This window comes from Leucoraja erinacea, chromosome 17, assembly GCF_028641065.1.
Source record: "Leucoraja erinacea ecotype New England chromosome 17, Leri_hhj_1, whole genome shotgun sequence".
NCBI lineage: Eukaryota > Metazoa > Chordata > Chondrichthyes > Rajiformes > Rajidae > Leucoraja > Leucoraja erinaceus.
The window spans coordinates 42,520,076-42,534,588 of NC_073393.1; the positions used below are offsets into that span (position 1 = coordinate 42,520,076).

Genomic DNA, 14,513 nt, shown 5'->3' on the forward strand with positions numbered 1-14,513 from the left:
ATTGACTCATCTGGTTTCCCCTGCTCACAGGACCCATGCAAGTCTGCCTGGCAGATTAAAAAAACTATTACTTACCTGTTATTTTTAAATATATACTAGACCAAGTACTCCCCCAACGCAAGATTAGACCACTCACCTGTTCTCCCAAAGCAAGCCGTTCCCCCAACGCAATATTTCCCCATATCCCCCAGCACTCTCTCCTCCTCCCCGTCACCCTCCCTTTTCAGGTAGAGGGAGGGGGGGTAGAGGGAGGGGTGGTAGAGAGTGAGGGGATACAGAGGGAGGGGGTAGAGACGGAGGGGGGCAGAGAGGGGAGGGGGCTGGAGAGGGAAGGGGGCAGAGAGGGAGGGGGGCAGAGAGGGAGAGGGGGGCAGAGAGGGAGGGGTAGAGGGAGGGGGTAGAGTGGGGGGGGGGACGGAGGGTAGAGAGGGAGATGGCGAGGGAGGGAGAGGGAGAAGGGGTATAGAGAGAGGGGGGTAGAGAGGGTGGGATTGAGGATAGATATCCTCCTGCCCTCCTATTCCCTGCCCCAGGACCTACCCAGGTGGTAGAGCAGCGCGAGGGCCTGGAAATCGGCCTGCCTCTCGTACTCGGCCCAGCCCTGGCTGTAGACTCCAGCCATCAGCTCGGCCGCCGCCTGAGCTCCAGTGCAGGGCCCGACATCATCTCCGGGCACGTCCCCGACCCCGAACCCAGGTTTGTCCTTGGTTCCAGCGGTGGCTTCTTTCTCGGCCCTGATCACGGCCCCATCCAAAGCCCCGGGCTCGGCCCTCACTCCATCTCGAGCACCAGGCTTGGCTCCAGCCAGGGCCCGCGGCACCACCCTCGCCACCGAGTGTCGGGTGCTGGCAGCCGCCACACGAGCGCTGAGGAGCCCCCCCCCCCCCCCCTCCCGGAGTGTCCCGTCCTGCCTTGCGAGTGCATTGTGACGTCACTTGGGGTTTTTTTCCCCCGAAATGGGTGAGTTTTTGGGGCTGTATTTTAAATTTAAAGGATTAATATCATCAGAAATATAGGCGGGAATGCAACGGGAAGACGTTTATCACCACGACGGGGGAAATGTGAGTAGGACATGTGAAAATGGGAAGGCTGTGGCCTAGCGTTTGGAAGAAGATAGGAAGAGCAGATTGACACATCGTCGGCACAAACACAAGGAAGAGTTTTAATATTATAGAGATATATATACATGTATAAAATGGAACTCATCACACTATGCTCCCATGTAAACGGCACAAGTGGAGGAGGATGGAGGGAGGGGAAGAAGGCTGTTGTGGGTTAGTTACTTAAAATTGGAAAATTAAATGTTGCTGAATCTACCGCTTGGTCTCAGCAATGTACAAGAGGCCTCGTCGGGAATATCGGATGCAATAGAGGAGGTTAGACGAAGTGCACATGAACCTCCGTCTCACCTTAAAGGATAACTGAGGTCCCTGCATGGAGGTAAGGGAGAAGGTATAGGGACAGTCATTACATCTCCTGCCTTTGCAGGGGAATGTACCGGGGAAGGGGCTGGTTGCAGTGGGAAGGGATGAATGAACCAAGGCAGAAAGGAGTGAAGATGAGAAGATGTGACCGGTGGTGGGATCACATTGGAAGTGACGGAAATATCGGAGGATGAAGTATGAAGTGTTGGATTGCAGACGCTGGAGGGGTGACAGGTTAAGACCAGTGGAACTCTATCCATGTTTTGTCGGGGGCGGGGAGGGGGGGGGGGGGGGGGTGGAGCAGAACCACGGGACACAAAGACAAGGGTGAGGGATCCATCTATAATATTGGGGGGAAACCACATTTGCTGAAGAAAGAGGTTTTGGATGTGCTCAAATGGGAAGCCTCATCTTGGGAGCAGATGTGGCAGAGCTGGAGAAAATGCAAGTAGGGGGCAGAGTCTTTGCAAGAGGCAGGGTAGTAAAAGTGCAGTCCAGATAACTGTGGGAGTGGATGTTGTTTAACTGGATTTTCAGAAGGCCTTTGATAAAGTGCCGCACCTGAGACAGCTAAAGAAGATGACAGCCCATGGTATTATAGAGAGAAGATACTAGTATGGGTAGAAATTTGGGTGAATGGCAGAAGGCAAAAAGTGGAAATAAAGGGGCTTTTTCTGGTTGGATGCAAGTGACTAGCAGTATTCCACAGGGGTTGATGCTGGGGCCGCTACTCTTTATGTTGGATGAGAGGATGGAAGACTGTGTGGCGGATGATACAAAGATAGGTGGAGGAGCAGGTGGAGTGGAGATATCAGGGACTCTGCAGAAGGACTGCAGGTTGGAGAGTGGGCAAATAAGTGGCAGATGCAATACAGCGGAGCAAAATGTGGAGTCCTGCATTTTGGTAGTAGCAATAAAGGCATAGACTATTTTCTAAATGGAGAGAGGATTCAAAAATCGGAAGTGCAAAGGGACTTGGGAATGCTGGTGCAGGATTCCCAAAAAGTTAATTTGCTAATTGAATCGATAATAAGGGAGGCAAATGCAAAGTGAGCATTTAATTTGAGAGGAGTCAAATATAAAAATAGGGTGAATACTGAGGCTTTTTTAAGGCACTAGTCAGACCAGATTTGTTGTATTGTGAGCAATTAGGGACCCCATATCTGAGGATGAATGTGTTGGCAATCAGAGGGTCCAGAGGGGTCCAGGGAATGATCCCGGCGATGATTGGGCCTGTACTCGTGGAGTTTAGAAGGATGAGGGAAGACCTCATTGAAACTTACTGAGTTGTGAAAGGCCTGGATGTGGAGAGAATGTTTCCACTAGTGGGAGAGTCTAGGACCAGAGGACATGGCCTCACAATAATAGCAAAGGAGACGAGGAGGAATTTCTTTAATCAGAGGGTGGTGAATCTGTTGAATTCATTGCCACATACGGCTGGGAATTTTTACGACGCAGATTGACAAATTCTTGATCAGGGGTTATGGGGAGAAGGCAGGAGAATGGGTATGAGAATGAAAGATAGATCAGCCACGATTGAATGGTGGAATAGACCCAATGGGCCGAATGGCCTATTTTTTCTCCCATGACTTATGAACATGAACCATAGAGCCTGTAGTATCTACCATTTGTAAAATGCATTGCAATTACTCATCCTGCTCCTGACAACAGCTCCCTAACCAGCAAACGCCACCGCCAAGAAGAACAAGAGCAGCAGATGACACCACTATCTGCAGATCCCTTTCCAAATCACACTATCCTGTCTTGTAAATATATCACTGGTCCATCATTGCTGGGTCTACATCCTGGAATATCATCTTAATTAGCAGCAGAAGGATTGCAGCAATTTGAGAGGATGGCTTATCACTACTTTGATAAGGATGGTGCAATAAATTGTGGATGTTCTTGCCAACAATGCCTAGTTCCTGACTGAATTGAAAAAAAAATGTCAGTCCATATCATAATTCCATAATTCCTCATAATTCCATCTATTATTTTGTTCTTACCTGCTTGATCAGGTGTAAAATCATCAACAACAATTTGAACCACGTCTGTCAAATCTTGTCCTGACATCATCTAGATGTCATCCAGGTTCTACGTGATCTGAAATATATCAAATATAAACAAAAATCATGATAACACCATCAAATTTACAGTGGTCTTTACGAATTAATTGCTGACCGATGGACCATCTCCAATAACGATGCCCAAGGTCAGTATCAAGATCCCTCTGGCCAAAAGGATCTCGATACTATGGTTGAGTGGTCACAACAATGGGGCATGCAGTTCAACCCTTCCAAATGTGAAACCATGCGTGTCACCAGAAAGAGGAATCCAGGCGAAACATCTTACAATATACTTGGTGCCACCCTTGAAGAATCCAAACAAACCAAGTATCTTGGCATCAAATTGCAGAATGATCTGCATTGGAATGGTCAGACTCATCATGCAACGGTGAAAGCAACAGGTGTCTTAAACTTTCTGAGGCGCAACTTTCATCATTGTTCAACTTCTGTCAAGGAGAGGCTATACTTCACCCTCGTTAGACCTCATTTGGACTACGCAGTTGCAGCATTGGACCCATACACAAATAAAAACATTTCTTCCATCGAACGTGTCCAAAGACAGGCAGCTCGATTTGTTACTAACACCTATGAGAGAGAAGCGAGTGTCACCAAACTTCTGAATTCTCTGGGGTGGAACCCTCTCCAAGACAGACGTGAAGCTCACCGTTTGACCTGTTTTTACAAAATGTTAAATGGTCAGCTCGACATAGATTACAAGACCTACACCAAACCCAAACCAATTAGGAGCAGACGAGGGCATTCGATCCAATTTGTGATCCCAGCTACAAAGACAGATGTATACAGCAATTCGTTCTTCCCCCGCACAATTGAAGCATGGAATGGTCTCCACCCAACTATAGTTACAAGAACTAAGAACCTTAATATATAACAGAAAATACTCAACACCATCAGTCCAAAACCCTAACCTGCTTTGCAACACATTTTGTGATATAAAAACAAAAGATTTGAGAAGGAAGTTTCTGCGGATCTTGTTTAAATAGAACTTAAGCAATTCAACATTCAGTTTAACTGGGTCTTAGTGGATGCAGTATGGCAATATTTATCTCACCCAAATAAATTAGAAGGAAAACTGTTCCGTTAGGATGTTCTTCTCAGAGTTGCTTCTAAAAACGTGTTAGTATTTCAATTTTAGTTACTTCTCTACACTAGAGATCATGCAAATATCGTTTTTCCTTCCCCAATTCCACCCTTTGCTAGATTTTCATTTTTTAAACTGAAACGTCTACTCTTTCTCCTGCTGCAGTACAAAGACACTTCCAAGGACATATTGGAGACACAAGAAACTACATATGCTGGAATTCTGAGTAAAACGCAAAGTGCAGGAGTAACTCAGCAGGTCAGACAGCATCTGTTGAGGAAATGGCTAGGAAGAGAAAGCTGGAAAAATTGTTGGGATGGGACAAAGTCTGGCAGGTAATCGGTGGATACAGGTGAGGTGGGATAAAGGCGAGGATAATGTGATGGGATGAATTGATCATGATCTGCATGTTCTGGGTCCGAAATATATTTCACATGCCACATTTTTAAGGGAAAGAACAACTGTTCAGGAGAAACAGTTTTACTTCTTGCGACAATGCAATGACTTCACTTTACCTCTGTCAACTGATCCTCGGCAGCCATTCTTCATTTGAGCCTACCTGGAGTTTCCGAGTTGCCCCTCCCCCCCCACAATTGCTCAAGGGAAGAGAGATGATAGAAGTGACCCGCAATTCTCCAAAAGACATGAAGCCAAACACAATGCCCCAAAGTAGCACACCTGGATAGGCAGGTTTGGAGGGATATGGACCAAACATGGGCTGGTGGGACTAGTGTAGCGGGGACATGTTAGTTGGTGTGGGCAAGTTAGGTAAAAGGGCCTGTTTCCACACTGTATCACTCTGTGACTATAATGGCTGCCAAATCAAACTAAGAATTTACTAATTTATAGAAAATGCATTGAAAGCTCAGGTTAAATAACACTGCAGAGAATGAAATTATTTCTCGGATCTGTATAGATTCAAGATTCAAGAGTTTATTGTCATGTGTCCCAGATAGGACAATGAAATTCTTGCTTTGCTTCAGCACAACAGAATATAGAAGGCATGAATACAGAACAGATCAGTGTGTGGGCGGCGCCACGATCGTCAGCAGCGGCCTCTGCAGTCCGTCTGTCTTTCTATTATTTTCTGTTTCGTTTCAATGTAGTTTTTAATTATTTTTGTCAGGGGATGTGTGTGGGGGGTGGGGGGGTGGGGAAACTCTAAAATCTTTCCCCTGCACGGGAGACCCGACCTTTTCTTTGTTGGGTCTCCGTTGTCGTTGGGGCTGCTACGGGGAGCGGCCTCCAACAGGAACGACCTGGAGCTCCAGTCGCGGAGCTGCGGACTTACCTACCATCGCGGAGCTGGCCGAGTCCGGAGCGGGTGGAACTGTGGTGGCGCGCTGCTGTGACCCGACCCCTGGAGATTCGAAGCTCCTACCACAGGTCTGTGGACAGTAATACCGGAAGCCCGCGGGTCCCTGGTGGGAGACCGCTTTTCGGGGCTTCCGCAATGGCGACTTCTCTCGCCCGAGTTGCGGGGTTGAAGATTACCTGGAGCGGGGCCTTACATCACCGCCCCACTCGGCTTGGAATGGTCGCGGGACTTTGTGAGCGCTCCTGGGCGCTCAAGTTGCCGAACCAAGCCACGATGCAACCGGTCAGCATGCTCTCTATTGTGCACCTGTAGCAGTTAGAGAGAGTCCTCCTTGACAAACCGACTCTCCGTAATCTTCTCAGGAAGTAGAGGCACTGATGTGCTTTCTTTATGATTACATCAGTGTTCTCGGACCAGGAGAGATCTTCAGAGATGTGCACGCCCAGGAATTTGAAACTCTTGACCCTTTCCACCATCGGTCCATTGATATAAACGGGACTGTGGGTCCCCATACTACCTCTTCCAAAGTCCACAATCAGTTCCTTTGTTTTGCTGGTGTTGAGGGCCAGGTTATTGTGCTGGCACCATTTGGTCAGTCGGTCGATCTCACTTCTATACTCTGACTCGTCCCCATCAGTGATACGTCCCACAACAGTGGTGTCGTCAGCGAACGTGATGATGGAGTTCGCACTATGACCAGCTACGCAGTCATGAGTATAGAGTGAATACAGCAGGGGGCTGTGCACGCAGCCTTGAGGTGCTCCCGTGCTGATTGTTATCGAGGCTGACACCTTTCCACCAAGTCGAACAGTCTGTTCATCAGTCCACCTGGTCAACTCTCCCCATGAGAGTTCAAAAATTAATGCCTGTCTTGGGAGTCTGGTGTCAAGCATGTGCATTGTATCATCTACAATGGAGTTGACAGAGCACAACGAAACCCTCAATACTGAAGAAACTGGCCTGCAGAAAGATAGGGCCATTGGTTCACTTATCATTTTCATTTTGCAGAGAGGTCAAAGAATAGCCTGATTTTCACTGACAGGTGGGCCCAGCACACGTGCTGGAGTAAAGGCCATCTGCAATCATAAATGCTACTCCGGACCAGATAAACCCGTGACCTCTCACACCAAGGAGGACAAGGGCATCAAGTACATGGAAATGCCACTACCAACAGGTTCATGTCACACTTTTGGAGTGGGGAAGACCAGAGGGAACTTGGTGCACATGCCCAAGAACCTTTAAAAGGCAAAGCAAGGAGATGAGGTGGTTGAAAAGGGCATCCAAACACTTGCCAAATCCTTCAATCAGTCTGGCGGATCCAAACCTGAAATATCACATGTCCATTCCTTCTACAGTTACTACCTGATCTGCGGAGTTACTCCAGCACTGTGTTTTACTCAAAGCATCTGCAGCACCTTGTGCTTCTACATGCTTTACTTTTCCTTCAGAAATATAGTGCAGAAACAGGCGAATAGCAATTGCCCCGTACACTAACCCACACACAGTAGCGTCAATTTTACAACTTACCAAACCCAATTAACCTACAAACCTGTATGTCTTTGGAGTGTGGGGAAAAAAGCAGAGCACCTGGAGAAAACCTAGGGCAGCACGGTGGCACAAGGGTAGAGTTGCCGACTCACAGCGCCAGAGACCCGGGTTCGAGCCTGACCATGGGTGCTGCCTGTGTGGAGTTTGTACTTTCTCCCTGTGACCTGCATGGGTTTTCTCCGGGTGCTCCGATTTCCTCCCATACTCCAAAGACGTGCGGGTTTGTAGGTTAATTGGTTTTGGTAAAGATTGTAAATGATCCCTAGTGTGTGTAGGATAGTGTTAGTGTGCGGGGATAGTTGGTCGGCGTGGACTCGGTGGGCCAAAGAGCCTGTTTCCGCGCTGCATCTCTAAACTAAACTAATAACCCATGCGGTCACAGGGTGCATGTACAAACTCCGTACAGACAGCACCTGTAGCAGGATCGAGACTTGGTCTCCAGTAAGCCAGCAACTATACCGTGCCTCCCTTTAGTTGATTGAAGGCAGCCAAAACTACAGATGCTAGAATCTTGAGCAAAAAATAAATGGAATGAGGGACAGTGGATCAGGCAGTATCTGTGGAGGGATCTGTCCATTTCATCCAGAGCCTATACATCTTTCCTTGTAAGGGGGCAACCAGAACTGCATGCAGTACTCCAAATGCGGTCTAATCAGTCTTACAAAACTACATCATGACTTCCTGACTCTTATGCACAAAGTCCCTAGCAAAGAAGGCAAGCTTCTCCAGTCTTTTGTCTTTTGCTTTAGTTGAATGACAGGTTTGTAGAACTGTGGTGTACATTGACAAAATTGTTACTTTAAAATATCATAATAAGGTGCGATAGTTAAGCAACATCACTCACTTGTTGATTAATGTCTAATGTTGATTTGGAAGGCTGAGTTATTCGGAAGCATGCAACATTGACATGTGTTTTTATATTCCATTTAGATTAGTTGAACTTGAGTCAAACTTCTGACATGCACCATTGCTGCCTACCTTTTGAAAAAAAAGTTTGAGTCCATATTCAAAGCTGAAATTCTGACTGGTTTGTTGACATAAATTGTATCTTGGATATAAGATTAATCCAGAAAATAAGCTAAATGCTTGGTATATATGATCTTTGAAGATAAATGCCATTGACTTGTTCCGTGAATTTGTAGTTTCTGCTTAATGCCAAATCACATTGTAAAATCTTAAACTGAAGAGATAATGTCAGAGTGGTTGTTCCTGGTGTTTATTACGCTGGGCATTAAGCATATAAGAACAGGAAAGTTAGCAGACAACTATACTGAACATTAGCTAACATTCACAGTGACATGGATCCAGAAATGGCTTATTCATACTTGTGGTGGAAGAAAGATATTCTGGCTGGAGATCTGTGACCAGGAGAGTTCCACCGGGATCCGTGCTGGGACCTCTACTGTTTGTGATATATATATATACATGACTAAATGTAGATGGATTAGTATGTCTGCAGACGATACCCACAATTGGATGAGGTGCAGACAATGAGAAAGGCGTTCAGAAGATACATATCAGTTGCAGAAATGGACCAAGAAATGGCAGATGGAATTTAATCCGAGCAAGTGTGAGGTGTTGCACTTTGAGAGGTTGAATATAAGGGAAGAATATACAGTTAATGGCAAGACCCTTAACAGCATTGTTGTGCAGACGGATCTTGGAATCCATATTCATATCACTGTAGGTGGCAGCACAAGTACTAATGGTGGTAATGATGGTGTATGGTAAGTCTGCCTTCTTTGCTAGGGACTTTGTGCATAAGAGTCAGGAAGTCATGAGTCAAGTCAAGTCAAGTTTATTTGTCACACACATACGAGATGTGCAGTGAAATGAAAGTGGCAATGCTCGTGGACTTTTGTGCAAAAGACAAACAACAAAACAACCAAACAATTTATAAACACAATCATAACACGCATATTCTTTTACATAATAAATTATGGAAGGAAAAATAATGGAAGGAAAAACGTTCTGTAGAGTTAGTCCCTGGTGAGATAGGCGTTTACAGTCCGAATTGCCTCTGGGAAGAAACTCCTTCTCAACCTCTCCATTCTCACCGCATGGCAATGGAGGCGTTTGCCTGACCGTAGCAGCTGGAACAGTCCGTTGCAGGGGTGGAAGGGGTCTCCCATGATTTTATTTGCTCTGGAGTTGCACCTCCTGTTGTATAGTTCCTGCAGGTGGGGTGAGTGAAGTTCCCATAGTGCAATGTTCGGCCGAACGCACTACTCTCTGCAGAGCCTTCTTGTCCTTGGCAAGAGCAATTGATGGTGCGAGATGGTAGATGTTCCCAGGACAAGAGGAGACAGATGGCCGCTGCGTCAGTCTCACTGGAGGATCCTCGAGACACTCTGAATTTCCTCAAGTGCCTGAGGTGGTAAGAGAGGCTGCCTTGCCTTACTCCCGAGGAACTGAGGCGTGTGATGAAACATGTCATATCCTCAGAGATGCGGACTCCCAGATATTTAAATGTAGATGTAGGTTTGTAAGACTGATTAGACTGCATTTGGAGTACTGCATGCAGTTCTGGTTGCCCCCTTACAAGGAAGGATGTAGAGGCTTTGGAGAGGGTACAGTGGAGGTACCAGAAACCTGCCTGGATTAGAGGGTTTCAGCTATAAGGAATGGTTCGATAAACTTGGATTGTTTTCTCTGGAATGTCAGTTGAAGGGAGACGATAGTAGTATATAAAATTATGAGAGGCATAGATAGCATAGACAGTCAGAACCTTTTCTCCATGGTGGAAAAGTCCAACACAAGAAGCAGAGCTACGTGAGAGGGGCAAGATTTTTGTTTACAGAGAGTGATGGGGGCTTGGAACAAATTGTCAGGGGTGATGATGAAGGCATATATGATATTGTCATTCAAGAGGATTCTAGATAGGCACATGGAAGTGCAAGGAATAGAATAATATGGACAATGTACAGGCAGATGAGATCAAATTAACTTGACATCGTGCACGACCCAAACATTGTGGGCTGAAGGGCCTGTTCCCGTGTTGTACTGTTCTGGGGGTGGGGGACAAAAGGGGGAGCCGGCGTGTTTTGCAACTTTGTCAGCACCGTAGGTGGCTGCTATTTGTATACATTGTGTAATCAAGCAAAGAATCTCACTGTGCCTAGTCACACGTGACAATAAAGTATTCCTATTCCTCCTATGTTCTGTTCAAACACAGCAAGAGTACTTTGTACCGTTCAGGTCACTACACTACAAATCTGCAGTGGAGATTCATGAGGATTTTGCCTTGGGTAGTGTGCTCAGCCAGCAGGAGGCTAGATAGGCTGGGTATGTGTTTTTTTCGGAATCTAGAAGGGTCTGACCATGGGCTACAAAACATATGCGGGGAGTAGATGACATAGATAGCAAGAAACAAATTGATGGGCAGCAGGGCCTGTTTCCATACATTATGACTATAGAGTATCTTCACCGGAAATTATGCTGCTTCAACGCAGCAGTTCGCCATCATCTTCTAAGGCAATAGGGTGCTCAATAAAAAACTGCCTTCACCCGCAATATCAAACTAACATAATATAAATTAAATTATTTTTCTAAATAGAAACAAGAGAAAAAAAAATCCATTACTCCCAATGCTAAATATGTTGGTGGATGTTGACCGATCTTTTTAAATATTTTTTAAAAGAACAAATGAAAATAAATAATGGTGTGAATGTGATTTATACGGATTTTAAAAGACATTGAATAACCCTTAATGAATTAAGCTATAAAATGAATGGAAACCAAGCAGAAGAGATATAATTTTCAAAATCTGAGAAGTGGCGTTCGGTCAAACCTTTTGCTTTTCACTTTAAGCACTGTGAGCTTGAGGTTGAGAGAACATGAAAATATCACAATAATACTGAATGGGGGTGTAAAGTACAGTTTGAATACAGATGATTGTCCTTTAGAGGCTACACGATGCAAAAATGCTGAAACTCAATAAATATTTGGATTACTGTAGCTGGACTTTGTTTGTGTTTTAAATGTCCAATTGTTACCACAGTTCGAGATGTTAAAGATCTTCCCCCAAGACACTGTTTTAAAAAGATTATAGAGTTCTCCAATAATTCTTTCTTTTTGTAGTTTTGAGGTTAATTTAGAGATACAGCAAGGAAACAGGTCCTTCGGCCCATCGAGTCCACGCCGACCAGCAATCACCCATAGACACTAGGACCATGTTTCATCTTACACTCCAGGGCCAATTTTACAGAATTGAATTAACATCCAAATCTGTACAATGTGGGAGGAAAAGCGTGGTCAGAGGGAAAACATGCAAACTCCAAACAGAGAGCACCCATAGTCAGGATTGAATGTGGGTCGCTGGTTCTCTGAGACAGCAACTCTACCGTTGCGCCACCGTGCACCCACTTTTTATAAATAACGCAATTATTATTTTTAAAATTGGAACTCTTAAAAATGTACTTCTACCACATTATGACAGATTAATAATATCCACAAGCTATTGGGTGCTTTGTCACTGCATCTGTTCTGCTCCATTTATAATTTGGCCAACTTGCCATACCTGCTATCTTTGATTAACTCTCTTTAGTGCAAGTTTGTGAGTTTGTGCAGGCTTAGCACAAGTAGGAGCTTGCATTCCCTGGGCCAAAACCAGTGCAGCTGTTAGTAACCCATTTCCTAGTTCGGCAGAAGAAAACACACTAAGTTTCTCTATTGAGACAGCAACAATAAACATATAAAAATTAAAACATTATTGGCTAGTCCAGGATTCCAATCCTGAAAGACCTCCAGAGGCAGCAGACAGTGCATGCTCCCTCTCCAGGTAATGAGGACAACCTTATCACTGGCAGGCAGGTGGGTTGGATAGATCCTTCATGCCAGGACCTGTGAAGTGGCATCCAGAGAACTGCTGACTAACTCACCCAATGTCTGCACTGGCTGCCCAAACATTAGAAGAATGGACTGAAGTGCAGCCTGATGCAGGAGAGCTACAACCTCTCTCACTCTATTTAACCAGGAGTCCCTAAATCTTAAAAAACATTTTGCTCGGAACAGCTTTGTGCATCGTCTGAAATAAAAAAGGGAAGACACCCTCAACGCAAGGTCTCCACTACAACTCCAATCAACCAACGGCAAAACAGACTGCTGTAGCATGTCCAGGGCAGTCAAGTTTTGTCAGAGCATTTCAGTATTCTGAAAATCAGTATTTTGCTGAGGAAATCTGTATTTTTATGCGGTGCCATTTTGCTGAAAAAAATGTTTTGTTTTATGTGTGGTCATACCCATGTAAGAGTACAAGAAGCATAACTTTGCTACCAATTGACATGTCTTCTATGTACAGTGCATTCATTGCCATCTCTTTGTATACTGCTGTTTGAACAGCTGCTTCCTGCTTTTAGCACCAGATGATGTAGAAGCCATTTTGAAAGCCTCCCACTCCCTCCCTTACTCCCTCCCTCGCTCTCGCACTCTCTTCCCTCCTTACTGTCTCTCCCTCCCTCTCCCACCCTTCCTCTCTCCTCCTTTTTTCTCTCTCCCTCTCTTATTCCCTCCATCCCTCCTTCTTCTCTCCACCCCTCCTTCTCTCCCCCTTGAGCCCACCCACCGTTCTGCAAAATAAAGGACAATCCCAATGTAAGTGCCATCCCACTGGTAACCTTTCACCACTGGGCTTATCCGGAATTCTACCACTGCCTGAAAAATAATCAAAGGCTCAAAGAGAATTCCAAAGACTCATTGTTATACGAGAATTTTCTTGAACAGCCTATGACCTATGTGTAAAGCCCACAACGCTATGTTTAAAGCCCATAGCACTCCAGCCGGTAGCGCTATATTTAGGTCCCAGTGCTCCAGCCGACAGCACTTTGTTTAAATTCCCACGCATTAAAATGACAGCGGGACAGGCAGCGACTGTGGAGAGAAGGAATGGATGACATTTCTGGTCAAGACCCTTCTTCAGACTGAACTGAAATTCATATTTAAAATCCGTATAGGGGGGTTGCACGTAAGGTCATCGGGTCAAAGGGCGTGACGCACGGAGCAGCTCAATCCATGTGGAGGACATGGCAGCCTACGGCATACACTGTTAATACATGAAACTCGTACTTTCTTACCTGTTAAAAACCACCAAAATGGTCAATTTTTGCACTGTAAATAATTGTGGAAATCGGGGTAACTGTGAGAGACATTTATCCTACTTCAGAATTCCAAAAGTGAGGAGAAATTATGGTAGAGAGAAGTGACAACTGAAGGACAACAACTGCTAAAGTGGTTGGCGAACATTGGCCGTGCAGATATCAAGATTGAAAATATTGGGAATTATCCCGTTTGCTCACTGCACTCATCACAGAAAGGCATTATATGTGTTTTTTCTTGATTCTTATAAAATTTTTATATTGCCCATGGTTCTCAAGTGGGTTTTTACATGCAAAATGAAAACGCTTCTGAAGCTAAATCTATCATTAAAATCTCCAGACTTACGAGTGGTGTGTGGAAAAGTAAGTTTTCTATCATTATGCTATTGAGATGTATATTTTGGCAAATAATAAAATGTCCTGACAGCTTAAACACCCAGTCCCTTTCAAAGATGTCAATTTGCTGAGGTTGATTATGTCCAATTAACAGCTAACAATTATGCCATTCCTTGGCTTGCATCTGTGTAAAAATGTAATTCAAAACCCACGTATGGTTTGCGATTTTTTTAAGCCGTGCCTGCACAGTTGGGGACTATGGGTCAGGGGTGGAATTTTGCTTTAGGGGGACAGGCCCAACGGGTCTGCACTTGGTCTAGTGGATTCTTAATATAGCACAACTGGCTGCAGCACTACGGGGTTTTAACATAGGGCCACAGCGCTGTGGGTCAGAGCCTTTGTTCTCATATAACAGGCAGTTAAAATTAAAAAGGTCTAAAGAGGGTAGAAGGCTGTCTGGGGGATCCAAGAGAGATATCGGTGCAGACGGGAGAAGGGGTCATCACTGGATGGCGAGGACTCCTTTCCAATGAAAAAGGCACAAAGGCGACGGAAGAAAACCTCTACATCGTGGCGGATCCAGAACTCGTTGAGGTGGGGGCAGAAGGGAACAAAGGTCAGGCCTCTGTT

The 14,513-nt window shown here is 45.3% G+C and overlaps 1 protein-coding gene across 4 annotated transcripts in view; it reads right to left on the reverse strand.

Annotated features, from left to right (window-relative positions):
• The window catches only part of banp (BTG3 associated nuclear protein), a 144,034-nt gene that overhangs the window by 121,248 nt on the left and 8,273 nt on the right, over positions 1-14,513 (reverse strand). For all 4 annotated transcript variants that reach the window (XM_055649055.1, XM_055649053.1, XM_055649052.1 and 1 more), the window contains exon 2: positions 3,431-3,527. In XM_055649055.1, coding sequence (XP_055505030.1) covers positions 3,431-3,500 — 70 coding nt within the window. In that variant the 5' untranslated portion in view covers positions 3,501-3,527. The remainder of the gene's footprint in view (positions 1-3,430; positions 3,528-14,513) is intronic.